The sequence below is a fragment of the Lathamus discolor genome, chromosome 13, assembly GCF_037157495.1.
Source record: "Lathamus discolor isolate bLatDis1 chromosome 13, bLatDis1.hap1, whole genome shotgun sequence".
Classification (NCBI taxonomy): Eukaryota; Metazoa; Chordata; class Aves; order Psittaciformes; family Psittacidae; genus Lathamus; species Lathamus discolor.
In genome coordinates this window covers 6,528,208-6,552,526 of record NC_088896.1, presented here as the reverse complement: position 1 = coordinate 6,552,526, position 24,319 = coordinate 6,528,208, and the positions used below count along the sequence as shown (strand labels likewise).

General features: G+C 54.9%; 2 protein-coding genes and 1 long non-coding RNA gene across 6 annotated transcripts; 1 reads left to right on the top strand and 2 right to left on the bottom strand.

Moving 5' to 3' along the window:
- Positions 1-2: 2 nt before the first annotated feature.
- Positions 3-9,497, bottom strand: EPN3 (epsin 3). 3 transcript variants are annotated; one of them, XM_065693890.1, is made up of 10 exons: positions 9,208-9,497; positions 6,048-6,693; positions 5,594-5,712; positions 4,220-4,300; positions 3,844-3,951; positions 3,642-3,726; positions 3,102-3,410; positions 2,205-2,315; positions 1,706-1,927; positions 3-892 (listed from the first exon to the last, which is right to left on the bottom strand). In XM_065693890.1, the coding sequence occupies exons 2-10, from the start codon at positions 6,616-6,618 to the stop codon at positions 573-575; spliced, it is 1,926 nt and encodes a 641-aa protein (XP_065549962.1). In that variant the 5' UTR covers positions 6,619-6,693; positions 9,208-9,497; the 3' UTR covers positions 3-572. The 3 variants fall into 3 exon arrangements, with proteins under 3 accessions (XP_065549962.1, XP_065549963.1, XP_065549964.1); XM_065693891.1 differs by lacking the exon at positions 2,205-2,315; XM_065693892.1 differs by lacking the exon at positions 3,102-3,410.
- Positions 8,460-14,349, top strand: LOC136021559 (uncharacterized). Its single transcript, XR_010615819.1, has 3 exons — positions 8,460-8,717; positions 9,620-9,722; positions 12,047-14,349. It is a non-coding gene; the product is annotated as an uncharacterized LOC136021559 (long non-coding RNA).
- MYCBPAP (MYCBP associated protein) lies at positions 12,968-24,281 on the bottom strand. Of its 2 annotated transcripts, none has more exons than XM_065693885.1 (19): positions 24,182-24,281; positions 23,124-23,248; positions 22,429-22,585; positions 22,226-22,329; positions 21,605-21,776; positions 21,169-21,284; positions 20,342-20,492; positions 19,983-20,098; positions 19,153-19,265; positions 18,415-18,523; positions 17,911-18,100; positions 17,196-17,383; positions 16,686-16,832; positions 16,247-16,513; positions 15,293-15,414; positions 14,505-14,617; positions 13,910-14,022; positions 13,589-13,759; positions 12,968-13,109 (listed from the first exon to the last, which is right to left on the bottom strand). In XM_065693885.1, exons 1-19 carry the CDS (start codon positions 24,279-24,281, stop codon positions 13,005-13,007), a joined length of 2,679 nt encoding a protein of 892 aa, XP_065549957.1. In that variant the 3' UTR covers positions 12,968-13,004. The 2 variants fall into 2 exon arrangements, with proteins under 2 accessions (XP_065549957.1, XP_065549958.1); XM_065693886.1 differs by having other exon boundaries at positions 18,415-18,520.
- Positions 24,282-24,319: the final 38 nt, after the last annotated feature.

Below are 24,319 nucleotides of genomic sequence, written 5' to 3'. Positions count from 1 at the left end.
GCATCGTTCCGAGCGTTTTATTGTCTCACAGGCAGCCCCGAGCCGCCGCTCTCAGTAGCGCCGAGCCACCGGCGCTCCCACAGATCCAGCCCCGTCCCGGAGCAGGGCCCAGCAACGTGCGGGAGGCGGCTGCCCTCCCCGCAGCTCCTTCTGTGGGGGCATCGAGAGGGAAAGGGGCAAGGAGCGGGGATAACGGCCAGGGAGTGCGAACCGGCCGGGGACCGCGGGGAGCGGAGCATGGAGGGGGGCCCGCAGCTCCCTCCGGTCCCCCGCAGGCACCCCCCTCCGAGGGTCCATCCAGCAGCGAGACCCCCATACACCGAGCCCCCATCCTCAGCCGTTTCGGACGCCCCCCCCCCCCCCCCCCCCCGGGCAGCGGAAGGGGGTCCCCTGTCGTCGGTGAAGCGCGGGGCTCATGCTGCTGCTCCCCCGACGGCAGGCAGGGGGCTGGCATGGGTGGCACTGTCCCTTGCAGGGAGCGCACCGCCGGACCTCCGAGGTCTTGGAGGGAGGAAAGGCCGGGGGGGGTTGTAACAGCGGGGAAGGGGCGAGAGTCTGTACGTCCATAGGGTTCAGAGGAAGGGGTTGAGCCCCCCTGGAGCGGGCGGCGCGGCCGGGGCTCCGCTCAGCGGCAGTAACGGCTGCGGCAGGTTGCCGGGGAGTTCGGGGAAGGTGCCAGCCTGCGGGAAGGCACTGGCGGATGCGGGGAGAGCAGCGGAGGTGGTGGGGATGCTGCTGAGGGGCAGCGGGAGGGATGCGCTGTAGGTCATGGAGTTGCTGGGGAGGCCGGCGGGCAGGCTGGGCACCGGGGAGCTGGTCCGCATCTGGTTCAGCGTCGGCTTGGGCTGCTCAGCGAGGCTGAAGGGGTTGGTGGGGGACGGCGTGCTCAGACCTGGCAAAGAGAGGATGGGACACGTCAGGGCGGTCAGAAGCGATCCAGAGCAGCCCGGTGGAGAAGAACTTGGGGGTGGTGGTCAATGGGAAACTGAACATGTGTTCAATGTGCACTCGCAGCCTGGAAACCCCACATCTCTTGGGCTGCATTGAAAGAAGCATGACCAGCAGGTCAAAGGAGGTGATCCTGCCCCTCTGCTCTCGTGGGACCTCACTTGGAGCATTGTGTGCAGTTCTGGTGTCCTCAGCATAAAAAGGACACGGAACTGCTGGAACAAGTCCAGAGGAGGCCACAAGGATGATCAGGGGCTGGAGCACCTCCTGTATGGAGACAGGCTGAGGAAGTTGGGGCTGTTCAGCCTGGAGAAGAGAAGGCTGCGTGGAGACCTAATAGCAGCCTTCCAGTACCTGAAGGGGGCCTATAGGGATGCTGGGGAGGGACTCTTCATCAGGGACTGTAGTGACAGGACAAGGGGTAACGGGTTCAAACTGAAACAGGGGAAGTTCAGGCTGGATCTAAGGAGGAAGTTCTTCACTGTGAGGGTGCTGAGGCACTGGAATGGGTTGCCCAGAGAAGTGGTGAATGCTCCATCCCTTGCAGTGTTCAAGGCCAGGCTGGACAGAGCCTTGGGTGCCCTGGTTTAGTGTGAGGTGTCCCTGCCCGTGGCAGGGGGTTGGAACTGGATGATCTTGAGGTCCTTTCCAACCCAAACCATTCTGTGATCCTGTGCCATCCCCAAACCTCCTCTTCCTCCCCCAAACACCCCTTTTCCCAGCCCAGGGAAGCTCCCACCACAGCACCAGCACCTACCCGAGAGAAAGGGGTTGCGCGTCTTGGAGGCTGGGGTAGGTGCGACCAGGGAGTCCAGGTTGACCAGGGAGGAGGCGGCGGGGCCGAGGAAGGCCTCGGGGGTTTTACAGTCCTTCCGCTCCTTGCCGGCCTCGGGCAGGGAGTCGGCCAGGTTGGCGAGGTCGAAGCTCTTCGCCCCATCCTGCCTGGTGCTGGGGAACAGGTCACCGAAGGGGTCCAGCTCTAGGGCAGGGGGGAGATGAGCCACATGAGACGGCCAGGAGACACCGAGGGCGATGATGTCCCCGCGTCACCGCACCGGGTGGGTAACAGACCTAACCCCTCGGCTATGGGGCAGCCCGAGCCCATGGCACGCAGATGGGAACAAGCTTTGGCCACACCAGCAAGCAGCCACGCGCAGCCCGGCCGGCCCTGGAGCTGCCTCTGTTGCAGTGGGCAGGGGCAGGTCACTGTGCCCAGCCTGCCCCAAGTGAGCCCCTGCTGCTCCCCTGGCTCTTACCAGCGGGGCTGTTGGACTTGGCCGAGGAGGGCGGCTGTGAGGGGTCCTGCTCCGGCGGCTCGGCGGGCTCGGGCGGCTTTGCAAAGAGGTCGAAAGCGTCCCCCCCTGGAGCTGGGGGGAAGAGGTGAGACTCAAGGAGGGGAGCAAGCGGGGAGGTGAGAGGCAGGAGATGGACGGGCACGAGAGAGGCAGGGGCGGCTGCCTGCAAGGAGACAGAGAAGAGGGCGTGCGGTGGGGGGCATGGGGCTGGGGGTCAGGAATGTGCGTTGGTCTGGGGAGGGGGCTAAGATGAACCAGACCATTGGGGTTCATTGCAGACCAAGGCCACAGTGCTCACAGCCACTCCTGCAGCAGCAGGCAGGTCCCCTTCCCAGCCCCAATGAGGTCTGCAGCAATGTGTTAACAACCAGGACTGGCCCCAGACCGGGTTCCATCTCCTCCCCAGCACTGGGGCACACACAAGGAGCTATATGGGGCCAGAGGAAGCACCAAAAGGAAGCACCAAGGAGGAACTGAGAGTGGGTTTGAGCTCTGAAACACAGGCTGGTCCTGCAACCGCTCCCCCATCTGCAGTGCAGCAACCACCCTGTCCCAGTGGGGCACATGGTGCTGCTTTGGGGTGACCAGGTATCACCAGGGGACACACACACACACCACCACCCCACTGCTGCTATCCTCTCCGTTAACTGTGCCATGTTAATTAAAGCAGCCTATTCTGTGCAGAGAGAAAGCCTTGAGGTCTTCAAGGTGGCAAGGGGTGAGCGGGGGTCCTGCTGCAGGGCAGGGAGGCTGTCTGCAAAGCTGGCTATGGGAGCAATGGGAAAGCACCCTGGGATTGCAGGAGGGCAAAGCTGCCCACAGTCCCCAGCAAAGCCAAAAGCCAATCAAGCCTCTTACCAGGGTTAGGAGGTTGCTCGGCCACCGGGGCCCAAGGGTCGGGAGCTGGTGTAGGAGCAGGGCCCTGGGCAGGGGGGGACGCCGTCACCCAGGGGTCTGCAGCAGGGAAGCCAGAAGACAAGGGCGCCTTCCCCCAGGGGTCGGAGGCCGCCGTGGGGCCGGGGGGGAAGTCCCAGGGCCCGGCAGAGGTTTGCTGGGATGAGGCGCTCGCCTGGGACAGGGGCTCCCCACCAGCGGCTGGGACCGGTACCCATGGGTCAGGAGCACCGGCCCAGGCAGAGGCTGCCGGCTCCGCTTTGGGTTTCATATCTGAAAGAAGAAGGGAAGCTGTGGAACAACGCAGGGTACAGAGGGATGCTGAGAGTGGGGATGTGCCTGGGGGACCACGGCTTCCAGCAGCACCACCTGGGCATGAAACAGATGAGGCAGCAGAGAGAGAAGCAGTAAAAGGTCCTTTCTGCTGAGCTCCTGAGGATTGGGAAGGGACAGGGGCAAAGGAGAGGTTTCTGCTGCTGCCCCAAGCCTGCGAGTTGCCCCTACCTGGCATATCCCATGGGTCAGCAGACGTGTGGCTGGAAGGGGCCGGGGCCGGCCCGAATATATCCGCCAGCTCCAGGATAGAGGACTGCAAACAGAAAGGGAATAAAGAGGTGAGGGCAGAGCTGTGGGATCAACCCCCCTCCCCGCCTCCCCCCAGCCCCCAGGCTGGCTGCGTTGCCATCCAAACCCCCCAGTGCTGTACCTGGCTTTTCTTCATCTTATCTTCCTCCTCCTCTTCCTCCCTGCCCTGGGCAGTCTCCTCCGCACCTCTCTGCAGCAGGGAGTTCTCCCCCTGCCAAGCCCTCACCTCCTGTGGGAAACAAGGGACAGGCCCATGAGCTCCAGCCCTGCACCCGGCACCTTCTCCAGGAGACAGACCAGCGCAGGAGCTGCCACCGCATCCCGAAAGGTCCCAGCATCCGAGCAGAGGCTCCTCCGGGAGCGAGCTCAGCAGGCAGCCCACAGCAGCGAAAGCGAAGCAGGCAGCGGAGTGAGGCAGCGTTTTGGGCTCCAGCACCCCAGAGAGAAGCCCAAAGAGCAAGGAGAGAGGAGCGCCCGGGGCTGCGGGGCACAGGTACCTTCTCGTGCTCCTGTTTGCTCAGCGCGAGCGCGAGCTGCAATTGCCTTTCTTCATCTGTGCTGGAAATTGGAAGTGGCTTCTGCCAACAGAGGAAATGGGGTGACATTTCAGCTTGCCCTCAGCGCCGAGGTGCCTGCCCTCACCACTGCCGCTCCTGCCTGCACACCATCTCTGTGCTTGTGAACCAGCTCCTAACCAGGCTCCCCTGCGGCCACTGCCCCATCTCCTTCCCCTACCCCTGCATCTAGGCTGGGATGACCCTAAAGCAGGCAGGGAGGTTTTCATGGACTCAATGCAGGCAGCAGAGAAGGGATTGATGAGGCATCCCCTCACCCTGGCAGCCTGATGGGGAGGAGGGCTTGTGCTGCCTTAACCTGGGAATCCTGCCCAGCCGCAGTCTGCTGGGGAATAAGCACCCAGCCCTGAGGCAGGTTTGGGGAAGGGGCTGTCCCCTTCCTGCCATGGCAGCCCTGATCACTGCGTGTGGTGCTTGTCCAGCATGGGACCGGCTGGGAATGGTGCTCCTGGTGGGGCTGTGCAAGTCTGTGTGAGCGTGCACACGTGTGCGCAGCCCAGATGGACTCCAACAGGCAGAGCTTTCAAGAGCGTGTTCCTACAGTGCTCATCGCAGCAGCATGTGGAAGCTATAAATACTCCGATTCCAGGACAAAAATAGGGATATACGCTCTGCTCCATCTCCAAAAAAGCCTCCATCGGGCAGGGAAGACGGGCAGCAGCAAGAGCTGTCTCCAAAGCATGTCCCCTGCGTGGCAGGACCAGGCTGATGATGTTCAGTGCCAGCCTGGGCTGGGGAGGACACACGCAACAGCTCACTTGGTGCCTGCATCCCTGCTTGGCTTCTCCTGGTGCTGTTTTCTAGGGCTGGTTTGAAAGGACTCAGCCCCATTGAGCTTCCAGCCCACTCCACAGCCATGGGGACTCTGCTGTCCCACCACACAAACAAGGGCAAGACATCACCTAAATCCTCTGTGGGAAGGTGAGAGAAATGGGGGAGCTCAAACCAGAAGCCCTCAGCAGAAGAGGGCAGCCAGGTTTGGGGAGTTTCAGGATGAATCCAGACCCTCAAGCTCACCCTGGGGTATGGGATGATGGACTGGTCTCAGCCTGGTGCTGTCCCAGGCAGCATGAGGACAGGGAGCAGGGACAGCCATTGCTTCCATCTGCCTGCTGGCCATTCTGGACGCCGGGCACAGTGCGAGCAGCCTGGTGCAGTTGCAGGTGCATGCACCGGCCTCGGGCAGCCCCCCAAATCCTCCGTCCTCCCGGGGAATGACCCACGATGCCCACAGACAAGGCAAGGTGCTGGGAAATGCCCATCCTCCGTGTCCCAGGGCAGGCAGAGCCATCCTACCTTCTCTGCCTCCTCCCGGCTCATGGCCAGGGCAAGCTGTAGCTGCAGCTCCTCCTCACCCGTTGTCTGGGGCCTCGCTTGCTCCAGGTCAGAGGCAAACCGTGGGGATGAGGATGATGCTGGAAGATAAAGGGGGAAAAGGGGAAGGAGCGGCATCAGGACTGGGGTGTATCAGGGAGCACATCAGCAGCCTCCTCCTGGGCCCCATCCCAGCACACCAGGGGATGTAGCCCCGCATTAGAGCTCCCTACCATGAACAAGCCATGGGTTTAAGACTCAAGGCACAACCAGCTGCCAACACTGCTGGGTTCACCACTGGCACAGCCAAACCGCTGCCCACAGCACAGGATGGAGATGGGCTTCACCACCACCAACCCAGAAGGTGAAGGGGAGCGATGGGCACCAGGCTGGTGCAACCCAAATGCACTGATACACCCACCCCAGCAACACTCACAGTTAAAGGAGGAGGGTGAGCCCCGTGCCCGGCCATAGTCTTCGCCATAGGGAGATGCACGGCGGCCATAGGTGACCTGGTGGCTGCTGCTGCCCATGCCCTCGAGGGCCATGCGCTCCTTGGTCTGCAGCGCGTGCGCCCGCTCCTGCTTCAGCCGCTCCTCGTCCTTCAGCAGCGCCATCACCTGCTTCACCTTCTCCCGGATGTTGATGCCCTGGTCCTTGCCGTCACGATCCACGTACTGGAAGTCCTTCAGCGTCTGGATGGTGTAGAGGTTCTCCCGGCACTGGTGGGTCACCTTCTCGGAGCCGGTTTTGATGAGGTAGTCCAGGAGCGTGAGGGCTTTGTAGACGTGACGCCAGTTCTTGCCGCTGTCGTTCAGCCGCCGCCAGATCATGCCCATGACCTCGGCGAAGGCCACGGTGTTGAAGGTGAGGTCGGCGATCTCTGACATCAGAGAGCTGGGGGGTCCCCAGGGATCATTGGAGGTGGCCTCCCGCACCTTGATCTCTGCCTCCGAGTAGTTGTGCACGATGTTCTTCACCTGCCGGCGCAGTGCCGAGGTCGTCATGGCTGCGCAGTGCCCGGCGGCGGGCAGGGATGATGGAGAAGGGATAAGCACTCACAGGCACAGCCTCACCGGTGCCTGCAGCAGGGAACAAGGACACACAGACCTCAGCATCACCCCAACCCATCCCTAGAGCCCTTGGCTGGCATCTGGGACACTTCTCAAGGTGGAAGTGCCCACCATCGGGCTATTAGGTGCCACGCAGGATGCAGGATGCTCAAGGGGAAATAAAGCCCTTACAGCAAGCTGATCCCCAGCACCGCAGAGCTGCCAAGAGATTTGGCTCCAGATTCAGCAACATTTGGAGGAGATTTTACCCTGCACTTCTGCTTCTAAAAGTAACCACCTGAAAATGGCAGCTCCCTCCTCCAGATCCCAGCTGCCTCAGCACCACCATCCCAGCAAAGCTGGTTGCAGGCCCCCAGCCCTCGCACCAGCCAAGGGCTCCCCTGATGCTCCATCTGCAGCTCCGTGTGGCCCTGCTCACCCTGGCCATCACCCCAAGGCTCTCAGTGCCACCAAGGATGCATCGTGGTAAACCTAAACCCTGCTGTGAGTCAGAGCCTGCCACGCCTGACCAGCCTGGCAGCTGCTCGAGTGGGTTTTCCCCGCAAACTCAGCGATCCTGCTTCCATGCGAGGCTGCGGGTACAGAAGCATGTGCTGCGGCGGGGTGGTGAATTCAGGGTGCAAACCTCCTGTGCCAGGATGGATAACGCAATCCCCGCTCCCAAAATCCCTGAGCTGCCTCAGGGCCTTCTCTGCACCCAGATCCATGGTCAGGGCAGCAAGCGCTGGTGTAGCCAGGAGCTTTCCTGCTTCCTCCCCAGGAGGCAATGCCTGTCCTTGGGGTGCGCTGCACCCAACCTGATTCAGAATGACATGGGTCAGTCTGCACCCATCTTCCCATGAGCCCACCGCAGCGGTGTCCCCTGTGCTGTGCTAGTCCTAATCCTCACCTTCTCCCTGCACAGTGAGAAGACAGGGCCAAGCAAAGCCGGGAGGCAGAGACTGCCCGGAGCTGCCCTGCCCTCAGCAGGGCCGCACTGCAGGGCCAGGGAGCCAGGCTGCTCCCAGAGCTCCCACTGCATCTGCTACAAAACTCACTGGCAATGTACTCCCCATCCAAGATAACACTTGCAGGCAGAGCGGTATCTCCCCTGTGCAGCAGTGCCTGCGGGCAGAGATAGAGCATCCATCCCACCACCCACCTCGGTGCCGGTACCTCCCTGGACCGCAGCCGCTGTGCCGTGTCCAGCCCTCTCCCGGCTCAGGACACCATAGCGGGGCCGGGACTGTGCTGACGTGCCCACGAGCCACGCACGGCACCCGCCACGCTCCCGCACAACCCGTGCGACCGGTCCAGCACCTCCTGCTGCCGTGGGCCGGCGGCCAGGAGCCCCATGGCTGCGCCGGCAATGTCTCCTGTGAGTCAGAGAGGAGCCTGGCACAGCCACACCGAAGTTTGTCTCCAGACACTTCCCTGCATCGATTCCCTTTCGCAATGCAGCCCGTCACCGTGGCCTTTGGATCCTGCTGGGACAACCCGCGCTGCAGATGGCCACGCTATTGCCAGCCTGGCGCAGGAATGCCTTCAGGACAAGGGCAACAACACAGCAAAGTCCTCCGGGACTTGGCTCCATGCTCTGCTTTCCACCAACACCCAGGTGGGACATAAAGTCATGTTTTCCAAAGGTGCCACTGGCCCAGCAAACACCATCACTCCTCCTGTGGGGCAGGATGATCCCTCCTGCCTCCAACAGGTTTCCTGGCAGGATAAACCCCAGGGCCAGCATGATGGGCTCCAGCACTGCTTGTATTGGCCAGAGACCTGATCCCAGCTGGACTTTGCCCGCCATGAATGATGTGGGCCAGGAAGTCTGAATGGGAAGAGATGGGAAGCAGGAGCGGGGGGGAAAGCAGCGGGGCCCTGGCTGAGTGCTGCCAGTGGCGTTAAGAGCAGCAGGGATTATCAAACACAATATCTCCCCCCCCAACCCGGAATATAAAGGCAGTGAAACAGAAGCCGTGCGGGAGATAAGGCGGCAGCACCCGGCAGCTCATATGGAATTACTGCAGTGACCTTGAGCGAGAGGCTGCCAGGTGGGAGAAGGACACAGGGGTGCGGGGACAGGTCCCCATCGCCCCGCGGCCCGGCCGGGGGACTGCGGACCCGCACCGGGGGGGGGGGGGGGGGGGACGGACAGGAGCAACACGGAGAGGAACAGGAGGGGATGGGGGGGAGGAGAGCGCAGAGGGGGAGACGGGGGGAGCCCGGCGGGGGATTACAGCCTCCTCCATCCCCGGTGAGGTGCGGGGCTGGGAGGAGCAGCGCCCGCCATGCAGGGAGCAGCGGGGGAAGGCTCCCGGCAGAGCCCTCGGCCAGGCTCCCGGGGCCGCATCGCACCCGCATCCCCCGCGGGGCCCCGAGCCCGGCCCGGGGGGCACCGCAACCAGCGGGGCCCAGCATCCCCCGGCCAAACGCAGCCTGCGATGCTCCGGCGTCCAGAACCTTCCTCTTCCTCCTCCTCCTCTTCTTCCCCTCCTCCCCCCGACCCCGCAGCCCGGTGCCGAGGGGCGCAGCCCCGCTTACCTGCGCGGCGCGGAGCGCGGCTCCGCCGAGCCGGTGGCGGAGCCTGTGGCGGAGCCGGTGTGAGCGGGCTGGAGGCGGCCGCAGCCCGCCCGCTGCCTGCTGCGAGCTGCCGGGCTGGCTGGGCAGGTCCCGGCGGCAGGTCCCGGCTTAACCCCTTCGGGGCCGCCCCAGCCCCGGCCCGGCTCCCTCCCGGGCACCGGCAGAGGCGCTCAGCCCGCCCCGGCGCAGCGCGGTGCGGAACCGGCCGCGGGGGATGCGGCGCCGAGCCCCTGCCCCGCCGCATGCGGGAGGCGGGGATGCTGTTAAGTGCTCAGTCACTGCCCCTCGCTGGCAGCCGCCCAGGCGCCGCTCGCTGCTGCTTGCTTTGCTTTATTTTAATGATTTTTGCCCTCCCCATCCCCCTTATTTTTAGACAGAAATCAACGGTCCCGGGCTCGGAAGCGGCTCCGGGGGATGCCGACCCTCCCCGCGGCGCAGCTCCCGCGCTGGTACCCGAGGCCACGGCTGCAATTTGGGTTTGTTGCATTTTTAATTTACACGGGTTTGGGTTTTTTTTTCCCTTTCCTGGGATCTAAATCTGGAGCGGATTCTTCCCCTGCTCTGAGCAGCTCCCGGAGCCCGGCTGGGGGAAGAGAGGGAGGCATCAGATGACATGACAAAGTAAGTCATGTCTCTCAATCGTTTCAATGCCACCCCCTCTCTCCCGGCCTCTGCCTTCCATTTTAATCACTGACAGGCCTTCAAGTATTATGGATATATATAATCTTTTTAATATCACTGACATTTTCCATAATGGAAAGCATCTCCTGAGTGCTGAGACATTCTGGAGGGGGAGCGTGGCTTCCAGCGATGCTCCTGCCACGCAGAGCTGGGACTCGTCTTGCCCTCGGCACTGAAGGTCCTGCCTTGGGCAGCGGCGGGGGGGGGGGGGGCACTGACTCCGAGAGCTGTGTGAATCACATCACAGTGTGCGTGTAGTCCCATTCTCAGCTGCAGCATCCAAACCACCCTCCAGGTCACCCTGGAGCACACTGCAGCTCAGGCAGTGGGAGGCATTCTCAGATCCAGGCATTCCTCCATTCCCAGTACTCCCAGTTCAGCTGTGTCAGGCGCCAAAGCAGCCAGCTTGCCCCTCTTCAAGCATTGATCTTATATGAGCAAAGGGGGATCAACACTCTATGAGCTGCAGTGGAGCTGTACAGACACAGGTTTTGCTTTGATAGACATCCCATGATGCCACCATAGCCACAGAGCCCCATCCAGGCTCTAAAATGATTTCCCTCAGCCCTGGCCCAAGCCAACTGCTCACCCAGACCCCCTTTGCCATAGAGACGCCTCTGCAAATGTGCCACCACCTTCTGCTTGCAACATTTTCCTGCAATCCCCCTTCCCGGCCTGACAGTTATGGTGTCTTCAGGCCCTGCCTCACGTGATGGGGTTGGTATGTTAACTCCCAAGGCCAGGAAGGTTGCTCACCTTGGTTATTTAGCAAACACAACACAAATTATTAACACTAATACAAATAATGCCTACGTTTGGCAGAGGAGAAGGAATACTCTGTGTGCCTGGTTGATAGGAATTGGCATTATTGGGGCTGGAGCATCCATATGTCCTTCGGAGCGTGGGGTCTAACGCTCTAAAGGCTCCTGCTCTAAAGGCAGGACTCAGATCTCACACTAGGCGTTTCTAAAGGTGCTGTGTGGCCGGCAGCTCTAATTCCACTGCAGTTCCCGTCATGTAACTTCACAAATCAATGCAAAAGGAGGGGAAAAAAAGGCTATCTGGCTCAGAGAAAGCCACAGAAGCAGCCAGAGAGCAGCGCAATGCTGACCCTGCATGTCCCTTCCTGTGTGCTGCTTGTCCCTTGAGGACACCCTTGCCAAAGGCTGTAAGAGACACAGGCAATATTTACGACCATAAAATAAGGCTATTCACAGCATTTGGGTTTGTTCTCCTTGCAGAAGTTCTTATGCCACTCACTTGCCCTGTGCCACCAGGCTCCTCCCTTGGAAGGGAAGGGGATACCAGCACATTCTTCCATGGTACGCGACTGACGTGGAACTCCCATCTACCTGATTCCGTATTAACAAATACCCCTGAGGACAGAGGTACACATGGAGCCTGGTTTCTACCGGCTGCACTGGAGGCACGGCTCTTGTGAAGGGGCTTTGCCATCTTTTAAGGCAAAGCTACCACATTAAAGTATTCCTGCCTTTGAGACAATCACGTTGCCTCTGTAACGTGCAGACTCCCTCTTGCCTAGAAACAGATGGCTTGAGCTGCTTGAGCTGGGCATATTCACAAGCTGATAATCATCTCCAGGGAGGCAGGAGCTATTGTCAGAGCCTGTGAGACACACCCCAACTCCAGGCCTTTTCCCTTCTCATGCTCAAGACGTTGCTGAAATTCTCACTACAGGAATGCTGAGCAGAGGCATTCCCGTCGTGGGTCTGTGCCCGCTAAAGCCAGAGGAGGCTCCAGGCTTCCACAGAAGCCAAAGTGCTTCCCTGCTAAAGGAAAGCATCCCAAAGCATGAGGAGCCCCACCTGACCAGCAAAACCAAATAAGCTGTGCTTTGTCAGCAGGAAGAACATCTCCTCTCCCCAGAGACAGCACACGAGCTGAAATGAGAAAGCAAAAGAGAACAGTTCTGCAGAAGGAACAGTTATTTCATGCGTGTCAGGGTAGAGGAGCACGTGCCTGAGGCTCACACGCCGGGTGCAGTGACGTGTGGTTTGTAACAGCGATGCTCAGCACGGATACACATCTGCTGCCTCAGAACCACCAAGGTATCACAAACCTCAATTAATAAACTAACACTGATGTCATCTCTCTGCAGGGCCAAAGCCTTTCCGGGGAATGCTGTCCAGCTGCTTCAGCAGGAAGACGGCACTTTACTGGCATACACCAGGTCGCTCATGATGCCAGGTCAAGAGAGACCCTGCACCCAGTTCATCTGCCTTGGAAACCTGCTCTGAGCCAGGCCCAGCTGCAGTGTGAGTGACAGTCCAACCTGGAATGCCGCTACATAAAGTTCCATTCCAGCTGTGATGCACAAGGAAACCTGGACAGGAAGCAGTGCTAAGCCCAGACACACACACAGACTGATGGAAGCAGGAGGGGTGGCTCTAACTCAAGGCTTTACCATGCTCACACTACCTACACTGTGGGTTTCACCCATTTTAATTCAAGAGGGATTAGTCTTGGAAGGAAGCAAGCAAGAGCTGACTCAGAATGAGGCACGGGTACCATGAACTGGATGGGAAGAGATGGCAAAATCAGCACAAGAAGTAAACTCATGGGTGCCAAACCAGGCAGGGTGGCACACCCCTTGGGATAGTGTGTTTTCCAAGGGATCCAGGATGCCTCAGAGAAGCCTGGACAAGCAGCCAGGAATATGATCCAAAATGGAATGGGTTTTTCTATGCCACTGTCCTGGCACTTGGGCTCATGAACACAAGGGACACCTTCTGCTCACTCACCCACTAACCAAGCGAGACCAAGAAACAAAGCGTAAGACACATCTCATGTTGACTGGCGCTTTTAAAGCCTTCCTCTTTAGCAGAAATGTCAGTATTTGCTAGTCCTAACGGCTTCTGAGCTGTGATATTTCTTGCCTTATCTCTCCCTGGCAAGTGCTCATCTGCAGAAGTAACAGATGATCTAGCAATCGTCTCGCATCACAGCATGTCAGAAAGGAAGCAGCCCACTATCTGTAATCACTGCATCACCTCACAAAGAAGAATCCCCGCTTGATGTGTGTAAATGTGGTTATTTATTGGTTTAAAAGTCTCTTTCTAGTTACGAAGGGCTTCACTCTCCCACTTGAGAGCACCTTGTTTCTTTAGTTCCTCAAAGAAAGAAACCATTTTGCTCACCATTGAATCCAGCAGCCCATAAACCTGCAGCAGAAATTAACAGCAAGTTAATTGCAGTGAAAACACAGGGAGAAAGCCTGGTGATGAGACTGACAGACACAGTGCTCTCTCACTGGAGCACATTAACGTATGGGCACACACCCATAGAAGAGGCAGCCTGCTAACAGAGCTTAGCTCTAGTAATAACTTTTCTGGCTATGAAGTGTGTTTAACATTATCCGAGGTACAATTAATTCTGTTCATCCCTCAAGAGTCCACAAGCATGCTAAAGACATCCCAGATAGAAATCCCGCATGTGGCTATGGGATGGCTGGGTTTACGCTAGCAGGTTCCAGGCTGGAATAAAGGACATCTTACTCCATGTTTCACACTCACCTTGCTCCAGAATTACGGACATATGTTTGGTAGCTTTCCGAGTTGATGCTTACCCCTCCCCCTAAGCTTCAGTGTAAGCTGACAAGCAGAGAACAAAACCAAGACGCAAGCTTTGGACACAGACTTACTTCAATATAAAGTTTTTCCTGGTATATCCCAAACAAAACAGGGTCCAACTGCTCCCGAGGAGGTTCAGCTCCCTCCACGGGCTGTGCTTCCCCTTTCATGTCCAGCAATGAAATGGAAGATTTAATCTTTTTATCATCTTTTCCTCTTAACTTTCTGCTGCTTGGGCGTTCCTATCGAGGAAGAGACACAAAACACCCCAAGTGACACAGGTCAGAACACTTCAGCTTGTTGCAAGGTGCACCTCCTCAGAGCAGCACCTCATCTGCTGGGTTGATCACAGTCCCCAGCACTTAGGTTTCAACAGGCATCCCCACACACACCTCTTTCCCTGTCTTTGTTCTTCTTTTGCCTTCTCTGTCCTTCCCACCAAATAACCTCCTGTCCTCTCTCCTGCTGGTTACTCTGTCTCCTTTCGCAGGTACCTTTATTTCCACTATAAAACAAAGAATTTCAATTACTCAAAACCAACATTTGCACACCCAGAAGCCAAGCCCACAGCATCCATGCAGTGGAATTGTATCACTTTTACAATCTGTTTTCCTCTTTTTATTAATCTGACCTGTGTACAGCACTGAAAAACAACCCTTTCAAGAGTACTTTGTTTAAATAACAACTTGTATTAGACTTGTATCAGAACAAGCCTGTAAGGCAGCCTGGGGGTTTTCTGGGTTAGTCTGTGTGAAAACCATCTACATCTAGCTAAATTAAAAGGCTTTATTTGTGTGGTGGGTTTTTAATGGCACCAAACCACAGATCACAACTGGCATCACACAAATGTCTTTTTTAATGATGGATTTTCTCATAGAAGCTTTGAGGGGAAACTGCTGAAATTGTCATTTCAGTTGAACTTCAGCACGTGTTCTGGATTTGCAACAGTCCACAGACACAGGATGCTGTGCTACAACCACCATTTACCTAGTTCCTCTGGACCTCCTATATAGGTGTCCTTCTCAGGCAAGCCAAGCAGGGATCTCAGCTTCATAGAGGCACCCACCAGAGCATCAATTGCTTCACGCCACAGCTGGAGACTGAGGGAGGTATCAGAATCAGAGACAGCACAGCAATTGCCAGGGGTGAAGGCACCTTCCAGAGCCAGTAAGCCAGTAAAACATCACCCACTGTCTGGAAATCCATCCAGAGGGATGCTCAATTACCTTCTTCATGTTAGAGCCCTCTGAGGCTTGCAAATCAATGGGCTCAAATGGACCCATACGTATTACTGTGAAACTAGATCTGCGCATTCGCTAGGCACATGTAAATCAGCATCAACCTGCTCTGTGTTCACTAAGAGGAACCTGCATCCTTCTCATTTAGAAAGAAACAGAAGCTTGTTGGTATCTTTACAGTCTGAAAGCCTGAGCAAAGAGCAGAGACTCAATATAGTTATCTGAGTAAAAGGGTAAAGAAAATTACCCATAGGTTTTATAAATACAGACTGGAACAACCTTGCCAGAAATAATCCTGTATACTCCCCAAAATTACATGAATTTCATATGCTAAACTTATCTCCAGGGAATAAAAAAAAACCCCATTTGGGTCCTAGACAGCTGCTAAAATTCAGCTATAAAAAACCAGAGTGTAAAGACAACTTCTAGACCTTGTATCATTATCTGCACTCTGAATCACAACGCTTGCAACACAGCTTGCTAAGGCTGTTGATCACACAGTGCATTGACAAGCTTTATCTTGCAAAGGTAACGCACCAGATTTGATGCAAAAGGTCTGACTGAGTTGGCCTCTGTTGAACACACAGGTCCAGTGCTGCCTTATTGAGCTGGGCCAGCGCTGCTTCCCGCTGCTCTTCCATGGGGATTGACTTTATAGCCTAACGTGAAAGAAAACACAGGGTGTGTGGAATGCTTCTCCTCAGCCTTCATTCCCAGCCTGTGGACCATGGGCTCAATACCGTAGCTCTCTTCTTGGACACCAGTCTGAAACCAGGCTGCACTGGGCACTTACGCACCCAGATCTGGCTTCCCCTGTGGCTGGGGTTTGGCCAAGGTGCACACATGACTCTAGACCTGGGGAGCATTCCCAGACCCCCAGTTAGGTTGCAGTAAGTCCCTCTGCAACTTCATAGGTGTGCTGGAGAACAGCGACTGTGGTCAGCCAGAAGACCCTGAAGTAAGGGTTAGTTAGGAAAGCAGCAGAGAGATTTCCAAGCGACCGCTCTACATAAAACCAGTGCTGACGGAACCCAAACCATTCCTGCTTTCATCTAGGGAGGTCTGTACTTTATCCACAGCCTGTTATGAGTGCTCCCTTAGTGCTCTGATGAATAGGAAGGACTCTCCAAGGAGATGAGCCCTTGGGGAAGCCACAGGAGGCTGTAGGATTAGCCTACCCCCCGCATTCAGTCCTGGGATGACAGAAAGCTAATGGCAGAAGAGCTCAAAATATCTATTACATTGTCTGGTTCTCTTTAATTCTTCACACAACAGCCCTCAAAGCCTCTCTTGGGAATGTCTTTACAAGAGCACTGAGGGTGTGGGGAGCAGAGCTGAAGTGCTTTTCTGCGACACACATCGTAAATCACCCCTAACTCAGGGCGCGCTGGAGGCAGAGCTTTGGGTGGGCTCACACTGCAGCGTGCCTGGCTGTAGGGGAATGAAAACACCACCACTGTTCACTGCAATAGAGGGAACAGAGGCCACCACCTGCTTAAAGTCCTCTAAGGAAAGGTTCCATCCTGAATGGGCTGGTTCTTTCTCCTCCACATTCAACGTTTGACTCGGAGCTCCCTGGAGTGAATTCCTCCAACCCAGGATCTCTACGATGCTGCTCTGAGCAGAGGGACCCTCTGCAATACTCTCCTGGTACCGCACGTCCTCCACACTCGTCTGGCCCAAGGGCACTTTCTCCTCAGTCATGTGCTGTCTCCACAGTTCATGCAGCTGCTTTACCACTTCGTGCTGATAATGCAACTGTGATAAAGGGGAAAAGGGTAAATAGTGAAATGAGCTATGCCTTTCCTCTACAAACCTGATTGTTAAAGCCGCCACAGCAGACTGTGCCAGCCTCCAAGGATGCAGCAGCCCCACTGGTCTTCCCTCCCCGCTAGTTCAGTTGTGTATCCCAGCAAACAGCAAACATCACCTCGGGATTCTTCCGGTGGAACAACTCTTCCTCGGTGACATAGGCATCCACAGGAGATGGGGTGCGCTCTGGGGTCCGAATTCGGCCAAGAAGTTCCTTTATGCTCTCTTCTACTATAGCAGCACCTTCTCGAGCAGCCAGGTCACTCTGAGGCACCACAACCAGAACAACACATGAGAGTCCCTGGTATCACAGTGTACAACACACAATCCCATCCCCACTAAGTAACTAACAAACACATTACCAACAGAGCTTTAATTCTTTAAAGGACCAATGTGACCAGTTTGGGAGACACAATCATGTCTTTATTAACAGTATCAGGCTGCAGAGTTCTTCCTTCTTTCCCTTTTCAGCAAACCTGTCCAAGTATGTGCAGGTGCTCTGTAAATCAGCTCATTCTCAGCCCGAATTGCATAGCAATAAAAATACCATGTCATCCACTCCCACCTTTATCTTCTATTTGCATATTAAGTTCAAAGCTCACAGTCACCCAGTTACATGCTTGGTTACCTCCAGTTTCTCTCTGAGGTCAGCCAGTTTATCCTCGGACACAGCAATTCCCCAAAGGGTCACCTGCAGCACTGCTCCTGCTAATAACAGGGGATGTGTCCTGAATTCCCAGGCCTCACTGAAAATGCCTACTCTCTCTGACTTGAAAATAAAGGAGAACTTCCTCGTTTCTCCAGGCAAAATTACACCTGAAAGAAGAGAGAAAAATGCACTGGGCTGCAAGAAGCCATCTGGTTAATTTGACCCTTTTCCAACCCCACCCTGCGTGTCCTTATCTCAGTACGAGACTCTTTCCCCATAGCTTAGCTGGTTATCACATTTCATCCAGCTATTTTTCTCCTTCCAGATTTACTTCCAGTCACCACATTAATGAACTGGTGTTATCTCCACTGCATGCTGCTTGTACAGCGAGCTCATTGCTCTCTCCAGCAGATTATGCCCAGTTTTTCATCAGAAAATGATTTGCTTCTCAGTATTCCACCCATTTACATTCAGAGCAGGGGCAACCTCCTTTCCTTTAAGGGATCCCACGAAAGGGATCTGCCTCACACACCTCTTTAAGTGTGAGTCAGCTCTGACACGCAGGGTGGCTTCCTAAGGAGAATCATCCGACAGGCTTGCTCTGCCATTAGTCAGACTCCACATCTCAGATAACTCCCGCATACGTGCTCTCTGGTCTCTGTACAAAGGTCTCCGAGATCAGCAGCTCCCATACCTGGTCTGGTATCAAAGTAAAAACACTGCATCCTCTTCCCCTTGCGTTCTCTGGAAGGAATCTTGTGGGGAAGCCTCATCCAGTTATACCAGACGGCAGCTGTGCCATTATTGCTCACTGTCAGGGGGCTTTCAGCTTTCTCACCAGCCAAAGTCTCAAAGGTGAGCCGGGCAGCAATGCCAGTTAGATCCTACAACAAAGAGGAAAAGGGCAAAGATAAGTTCTCCTCTTGCCTGAAGTCACACCACAACTAAGGGGGTGAGCCTTGAACTTGTAAGGCAGGCCCAATGAAGTGGCCATTATATAGAGAGAGCCTGAGAATCTGAGCTTCACACCACAGACAGAGCAACCCCTTCTGCTTCTCCAGAGCAAACATAGGGATGCTCTATTCTGCTCAGCATAAATCCCCTATTCTCTGGCCCGGGGGTGACACTCATTGTACAGCTGTGAGTTAGGAACTCGAGCAGGCTTAGCTTGACTAAGCAGTAAGAAGTGCACAATTACCCTGCAAGTGCTCCAGTTGATCCAACGAGCAGGCTGGCCACAGAAAACTAAAGAGGGACCCAGTATGTCTTCTGGAGCTGCAAAGGGGTGGTCACTTAAGGAGTCACTGCTAAAGAAAACAAGAGCCACTGTTTTCATGGGGTGAAATCCACTTTCAGTGAGGGGAGAACCAGGGGTGATTCACAAGACCCCATAGGAAATCATTCCAACCACTGCTTTTCCACATCTCTTTAGGCACAGAGCCCTGCAGATGGGGTAAACTCCAGCTACTTGTCACCATCAAGGAGGATCAGGCAGCCAGTATATTAAAGGATGATACCTGCCTAAGGAAGCCTGAGGGTATCTGACTAAGGAGAGGCCATTGGGTTGTGATAACACATGGAGAGGACAGGGGAAAAAAGGGCAAATTAATGATGGAAGTGGAAAGCTGGAAAAAGACAAGCAGATGGAGGTAATTTAGAACTGAATCCCCACCCTGCCTGATGTAAGCTCTGGAGCCACACAGAGGGAAGGCTGGAGGAAGGGACTAAAAACCCCTTCTGATTCTTGCTCCTTAAGCCCCAAAGCACAAAGAAACAGCTTGATTCCTCAATCTGGTGATTATAATATCAGAATACGTCTTTTATAGTGCCCCAGTAGAGACTCCTCTCCATTTCAGGTAAGAACAGCCAAGGATACCCTCATAGGCTGCTGGTGCCTACCTGGAATTCTCTATTTCTGCCATGAAGGAAAACTTACCTTAGGCTCTCAAATGTCTCAGACTCTTCAGAAGTGATGAGAGATGGAAGAGGCTCTGTTGAGACAGATGTGAAAGGCTGCCCTTTACCGATCACCTCCAGCCCATCCAGATCCTGGACATACAGACAAATGACCAACTCCTGACTTCTCTCTTTATATAGGAAGGAAGTTAAAATACCAGACAAATGTACCATCTGAGCCAAGTAAAGTGAAGAGGAGATATCTTGCTCCTATGATGGTTTTTAGAGCTATCCAACATATGTTCCAAAGACACAGGAAGGAACCAGTTCTGGCTCCCCCAAGAATCCTAGATGACTGCATTCCTCACTACAAATGATGCATGGATGGGAAAGTCTCCTTCACACACATTCCTCATCCCCAGAGCCAGGTTTCAGAAAGGACAAGGTGAGGTTTGCCCAGCTTTTAAGAGGAGGGGCTACCTGCCTGCAGGAGATGATTTCAGATGTGTCTTTCACATGGGTACCTTTCCATGGGTAAAGGTGTCTTCCCTCTGCCCTAAGGCACTAAATCAAACCCCTACATCACTGTTTGGCAGGTTTCTTCATTGCCCAGGTCTTGGCAGCTGCATGCTGCTGGTTCAGGGTCCTATTCTGAGGCTCCTAGACCATTCCATGCAACACTTAGGCAAGGTCAACAACCCCTTCATGGCCCTTTGGAAATGTGGGAACTTCCAAGAAAACTTCTGTGGGGATTATGGTTTAGATTCCTGATGCTGTTTTCAGATCCAGCTCTTGGCAATTTTATGTTACTTTATAGCATCTGAGAAGAGAAGAGAGATGCAAAGAATGTGCTTGCTCCTCCAGTCTTACCGGCTTATAGAAATCTAGCTCCTCTAGGACGGATTTTAGTTCCTGCCGCCGATGCTTCAGGAAAAGACTCTTATCCCAGGTTAGATGGAAGGGGATCCTCTTTAGAGGTTTCAGGCCTGTGGAAACACCCATATAGGAGCTCACTGTCTACATAACCACACGCCTGTTCATTTCCCCTTCTGCCAAACTTTGGTGTCATGGCGTTTTAAAGAGGAGAACCAACAGATGACTGGGAAGCAGCTTGTGCTGCACCTATCAGAAGGGACACCTCCAATGTGAGCCTCGGGACTCCCGTGAGTCACTGTTTCTGCTGATCCCTCCACACTTGTACCCCATTGCTATGAAACCACCTCTCTTACCCGTCTCCATCCGGACAGTGTGGGGTTTCCCCACGTGAGTGACTGGCTCTGGGTACCCACGTTCGCTCTGAGTCAGGGTCATCGTCAGGCCCGTGAGTTCACTTCCAATACGCTCGGGCTGGCTCCAGAACTCGCTTCCTTTTCGGTAGCCCTAGGGAGGAAATCAAGGCTCCCACTGACACTTTGAGCTATTCTCACAGAGACCAGAAGCTAAGAAGGGGTCCAATTCTGCTTATGGGAACACTTAAAGTCTGTAAGTTATCGCTTTCTGCAGAGCAAGCCAAAATTTCTATCAGGCTGCTGTCAAAGACAAAAGCACTTTCTTCTACCCAGGGCTATACGAAGGTTGAATGATATTAAAATAAAGCCTCACACAAATGCAAATTCTTTGATAGTGCTATAAATGTCAAATAAAACATTTTAACACAGGATACTCCCATAATCCTCCTGACTTACCCATACCCCTTTCTCCATGGCAACTCTTTAAAACTCAAGCTTTCTGTGGCTGGAACAGCATTTGTGGCACTTCCCCATTGCTGCTCCCCGTGCACGACAGCCTTTGGTGAGAATCGTGAAATGGCACTTGCCCACATACAGCAGCTGATAAGCAAGGAGCCAAGCACATCACCACTCTCCTCTGACCAGTATGGAGAGCAATGTTCACGGCTTCAGTTTTAAAGTCTCTGCTTGCACACTGGGCTAAAGGACTTGGAGTGGCTTTGATGAAGACCTAATGACAGGTCTTGAGGGATGTTACTCATAACACCGTGTCTCAGCTCTGTCACAAGAGCAGAGCAGTCAGGATGCAGACGAAGCAGGGCTCTCACCTTTCCAGGAAGCAGGGCAGGGAGAGTCCTGTCAATGAGGTCACGCTCTTCCTGGATTTGCCTGTAACCTTCTGAGATGCTCATCAACAATTCATTCTCTGGCCTCTGAAGGACTTCTATAAAGAGGAAATACCAAATCACTGGTGCTGCACTTCTGGTCACAGCCTTTACCACTGCTGTGACTCAAGTGTAACCCCCTTACACTCTCCCCCACCAAATCCACTGTCCTTTTCCCAACTAGAACCACCAGCTCACCTCCCCACAGCACCCATGGCCGCCAGTACTAGCACTGTAGGGAGCCCTGAGAACATGGAATTAGACTGCAATGGCAACAGGATTAAACCCGGTTGGCTATGACCATTACACTTTGCTGTGGTGCCATCAAACTCCTCCATCTGCACACAGTGTCACAGAATGAGGCCTCAGCTTTTCTCACCTCCTATGTATTTCTCCTGCTTCTTCCTGATTGCCATATTATGATACCAGTTTTGGAGAGCTTTGTGTTCTTCTAGTGAGGTCTGATGAACCTTCTTCTTCTCTCCTCCATGTTTCTCTTTTAAAGCTGCTGCAGTAACATCTGGATGAGAAACCTCAATAAGATCTGCTAACTGAAGAGAAGGGAAACACCAAATTAACCTCTGCACGCACACGGGGACACCACAATGAGAATGGGAGAGGCAAGAAGAAAAGAACTCTTCAGATTGACAGTACTTTTACCTTATCACCCTGAGAGGAACAAAACCAGGGCACTGGGAACACACTCAGAAACAATGGAAGGACTTATCTGAGTCATTCAACTCGAGCAATGGTATTGCTGCAATAGCAGAAGCACATACGGAAGAGGAAGCCACCGTAACTCTTCCCTCCATGACCTCCTCCTGCACACAGGGCTTCAAAACCTGCTGGTGCGGTTTGTCTGAAGGCAAAGGCCTCCCTGCAGAGCGTGACAAGGCTGGGAAAACCACACCTCAGGCCTGACCTGTTCCTGAGAGGTGCTGGAGAACATCGGAGGGTACAAGTGCCCCAGAGCAGCACTTCCGTAGCTTTACGAACTAACCCGAGTGTTTCCTCTGACCAAGGCTTCCATCTTGAACTCCTGGAGACTTCCCAAAATGTGATGAGGGAGAATCTTTCCAGAGCCATCACCAAACCGTCCTGCTCCTACAACACACACAAACCCACCAACCCCAGAGCCAGGTCACCAGAGCTGGGCTCAGCAAATCCAACCCCCAAAAGGTAAGATGTGAAGTTTGGCCCTACCAGCAGATGTCCGCGGTGCTGGGGGCACCGCTGGGGAAGCAGGACTCGCCACGAGGAGCTGCGTCTCCTTTGTCTCTTGGGGTCGGTGCTTTCGAACAAAGTATTTCTTCCTGACTGAAGCTTTCCCAGCATCTTGGGGAGGGCGCGGAGCATGAAGCTTCAGGAAAGAAACAGCCACAGTGCAATCAGGTACATGCTACTCACCGCCATTCCTTCTGATCCTTCTAGGATACAGTCATTCCGCGCAGGCTGTTCCTCCCCTGAGAGGCACACTAAACAACTGTGGAGATACCAGCTTAATTATTGGCTCATTCTTATAACTGGGGCAGGGAAGAGAGGCTTAAATCACTTTCCCAATAGTTTTCTGCTGTGTCACCTGGTGTCAAGCGCTTCCACTCACACAGGTTGACCCCAGTTTTGGAAGGGATGCCATGACGGCTACTGAACAACTTCCGTATCTTTTTAGACAGCAAAGTTGGAACCATACTCGTGAAGATGCAAATGACACACAAACCTGTGTAAGGATCAATAATCCTCCACTTTTAGCGACTGAACTGACAAGTCATAAAAAGCAGGACAAATGGAATGAGAACTGAACTCCAAGAGCGAGTTCTGCTTGAAGTAAATGGACTCCTGTTGAACACACAGAATCAGTGTCAGCTAAGGGAGCTCTTTCTACCAGTACCAATACATACTTTCTCCAGGTCCTCCACCTTAATGGCAAGCGCCTGGATGTCATCTCCTTGCAGAACACATGGAACAGGCTCCGGCTCTTCTGCAATTGTTGAGGGGGGCGATTCCTGTGTCTTTTCCTTCTTCTCTGAAAAACAGATGAAGAAACCTCCTCTTCAGCCCCCCGAGGAAACACCACCTTCCTCTCTCAGCCTGGCCGTGCATTGCCGAACTCTGTTTAGTTCAGTATATTTAGGGCTGGGGCTTTTTAGGTTGCACACTATCAAATTTAGCATCGATTCTAACCGGAAAAACCGAACTCTGAGAAGCCACAAGGACCAAAGTGAGCCACCAGGAGTCGAGTGCCTCACGCTTTATTCTACACATTACACACATAGAATCATAGAATCATAGAATAGTTAGGGTTGGAAAGGACCTCAAGATCATCCAGTTCCAACCCCCCTGCCATGGGCAGGGACACCTCACACTAAACCATCCCACACAAGGCTGCATCCAACCTGGCCTTGAACACTGCCAGGGATGGAGCACTCACAGCCTCCCTGGGCATCCCATTCCAGTGCCTCACCACCCTCACAGGAAAGAATTTAGGGCTGGGGTTTTTTAGGTTGCACACTATCAAATTCAGCATCGATTCCAACCGGAAAAACCGAACTCTGAGAAGCCACAAGGACCAAGGTGAGCCACCAGCAGTCGAGTGCCCCACGCTTTATTCCACACATTACACACATACAGCCCGCGCCTGCCGCACGGAGAACAAATTCCTGCCGTTTCCCACCCCAGCTCCGGAGCAGAATTCCAACAGCAACACGCGGGTTTTCACAAGCTCTTAACCAGCAAAACAGCCCTTAAACACCAACTCCGGGCGACCCCAGGCAGATCCCCAGCTGAGACAAGCCCACCGCGGGGTTACCGGCCCCCTTCTCCTCCTCCTGCGTCCGCTGCAGCTGGGGCCGGGGGGAAAAACACGAGGATGAGGAGGCCGGGAGGGGAAGGCGCTGCTGCCGTGGCTCAGCAGCACCGCGGGTGCTGGGCCCGGTGCCTGCCGCGGGTCGTGCCGTACCCTGCGAGGAGCAGGCCCGGCTCTCCCTGCGGGTCAGCCCAGGCCGGGCTCCCCCATGCCCGGCCGCAGCGCCGCGCCTTGCTCCGCGCCCGGCCGCCATGGCAACAGCGCCGCTCCCCGCGGGCGCTGCGCAGGCGC

Excerpts from the sequence above, each read along its gene's own strand:
- EPN3 (XM_065693890.1), bottom strand. The coding sequence starts at position 6,618 with ATGACGACCTCGGCACTGCGCCGGCAGGTGAAGAACATCGTGCACAAC. Across the intron at positions 3,727-3,843 it reads ATAAGATGAAGAAAAGCCAG|TCCTCTATCCTGGAGCTGGC; the intron begins GTACAGCACTGG and ends TTCTGTTTGCAG. Across the intron at positions 1,928-2,204 it reads CAAGTCCAACAGCCCCGCTG|AGCTGGACCCCTTCGGTGAC; the intron begins GTAAGAGCCAGG and ends CCCCTGCCCTAG.
- MYCBPAP (XM_065693885.1), bottom strand. The coding sequence starts at position 24,281 with ATGGCGGCCGGGCGCGGAGCAAGGCGCGGCGCTGCGGCCGGGCATGGG. Across the intron at positions 21,285-21,604 it reads GCAGGAGAAATACATAGGAG|AAGTCCTTCAGAGGCCAGAG; the intron begins GTGAGAAAAGCT and ends TCCTCTTTATAG. Across the intron at positions 16,833-17,195 it reads ACCTCAGAGAGAAACTGGAG|AGTGACCTGGCTGCTCGAGA; the intron begins GTAACCAAGCAT and ends GTGGTGCCTCAG.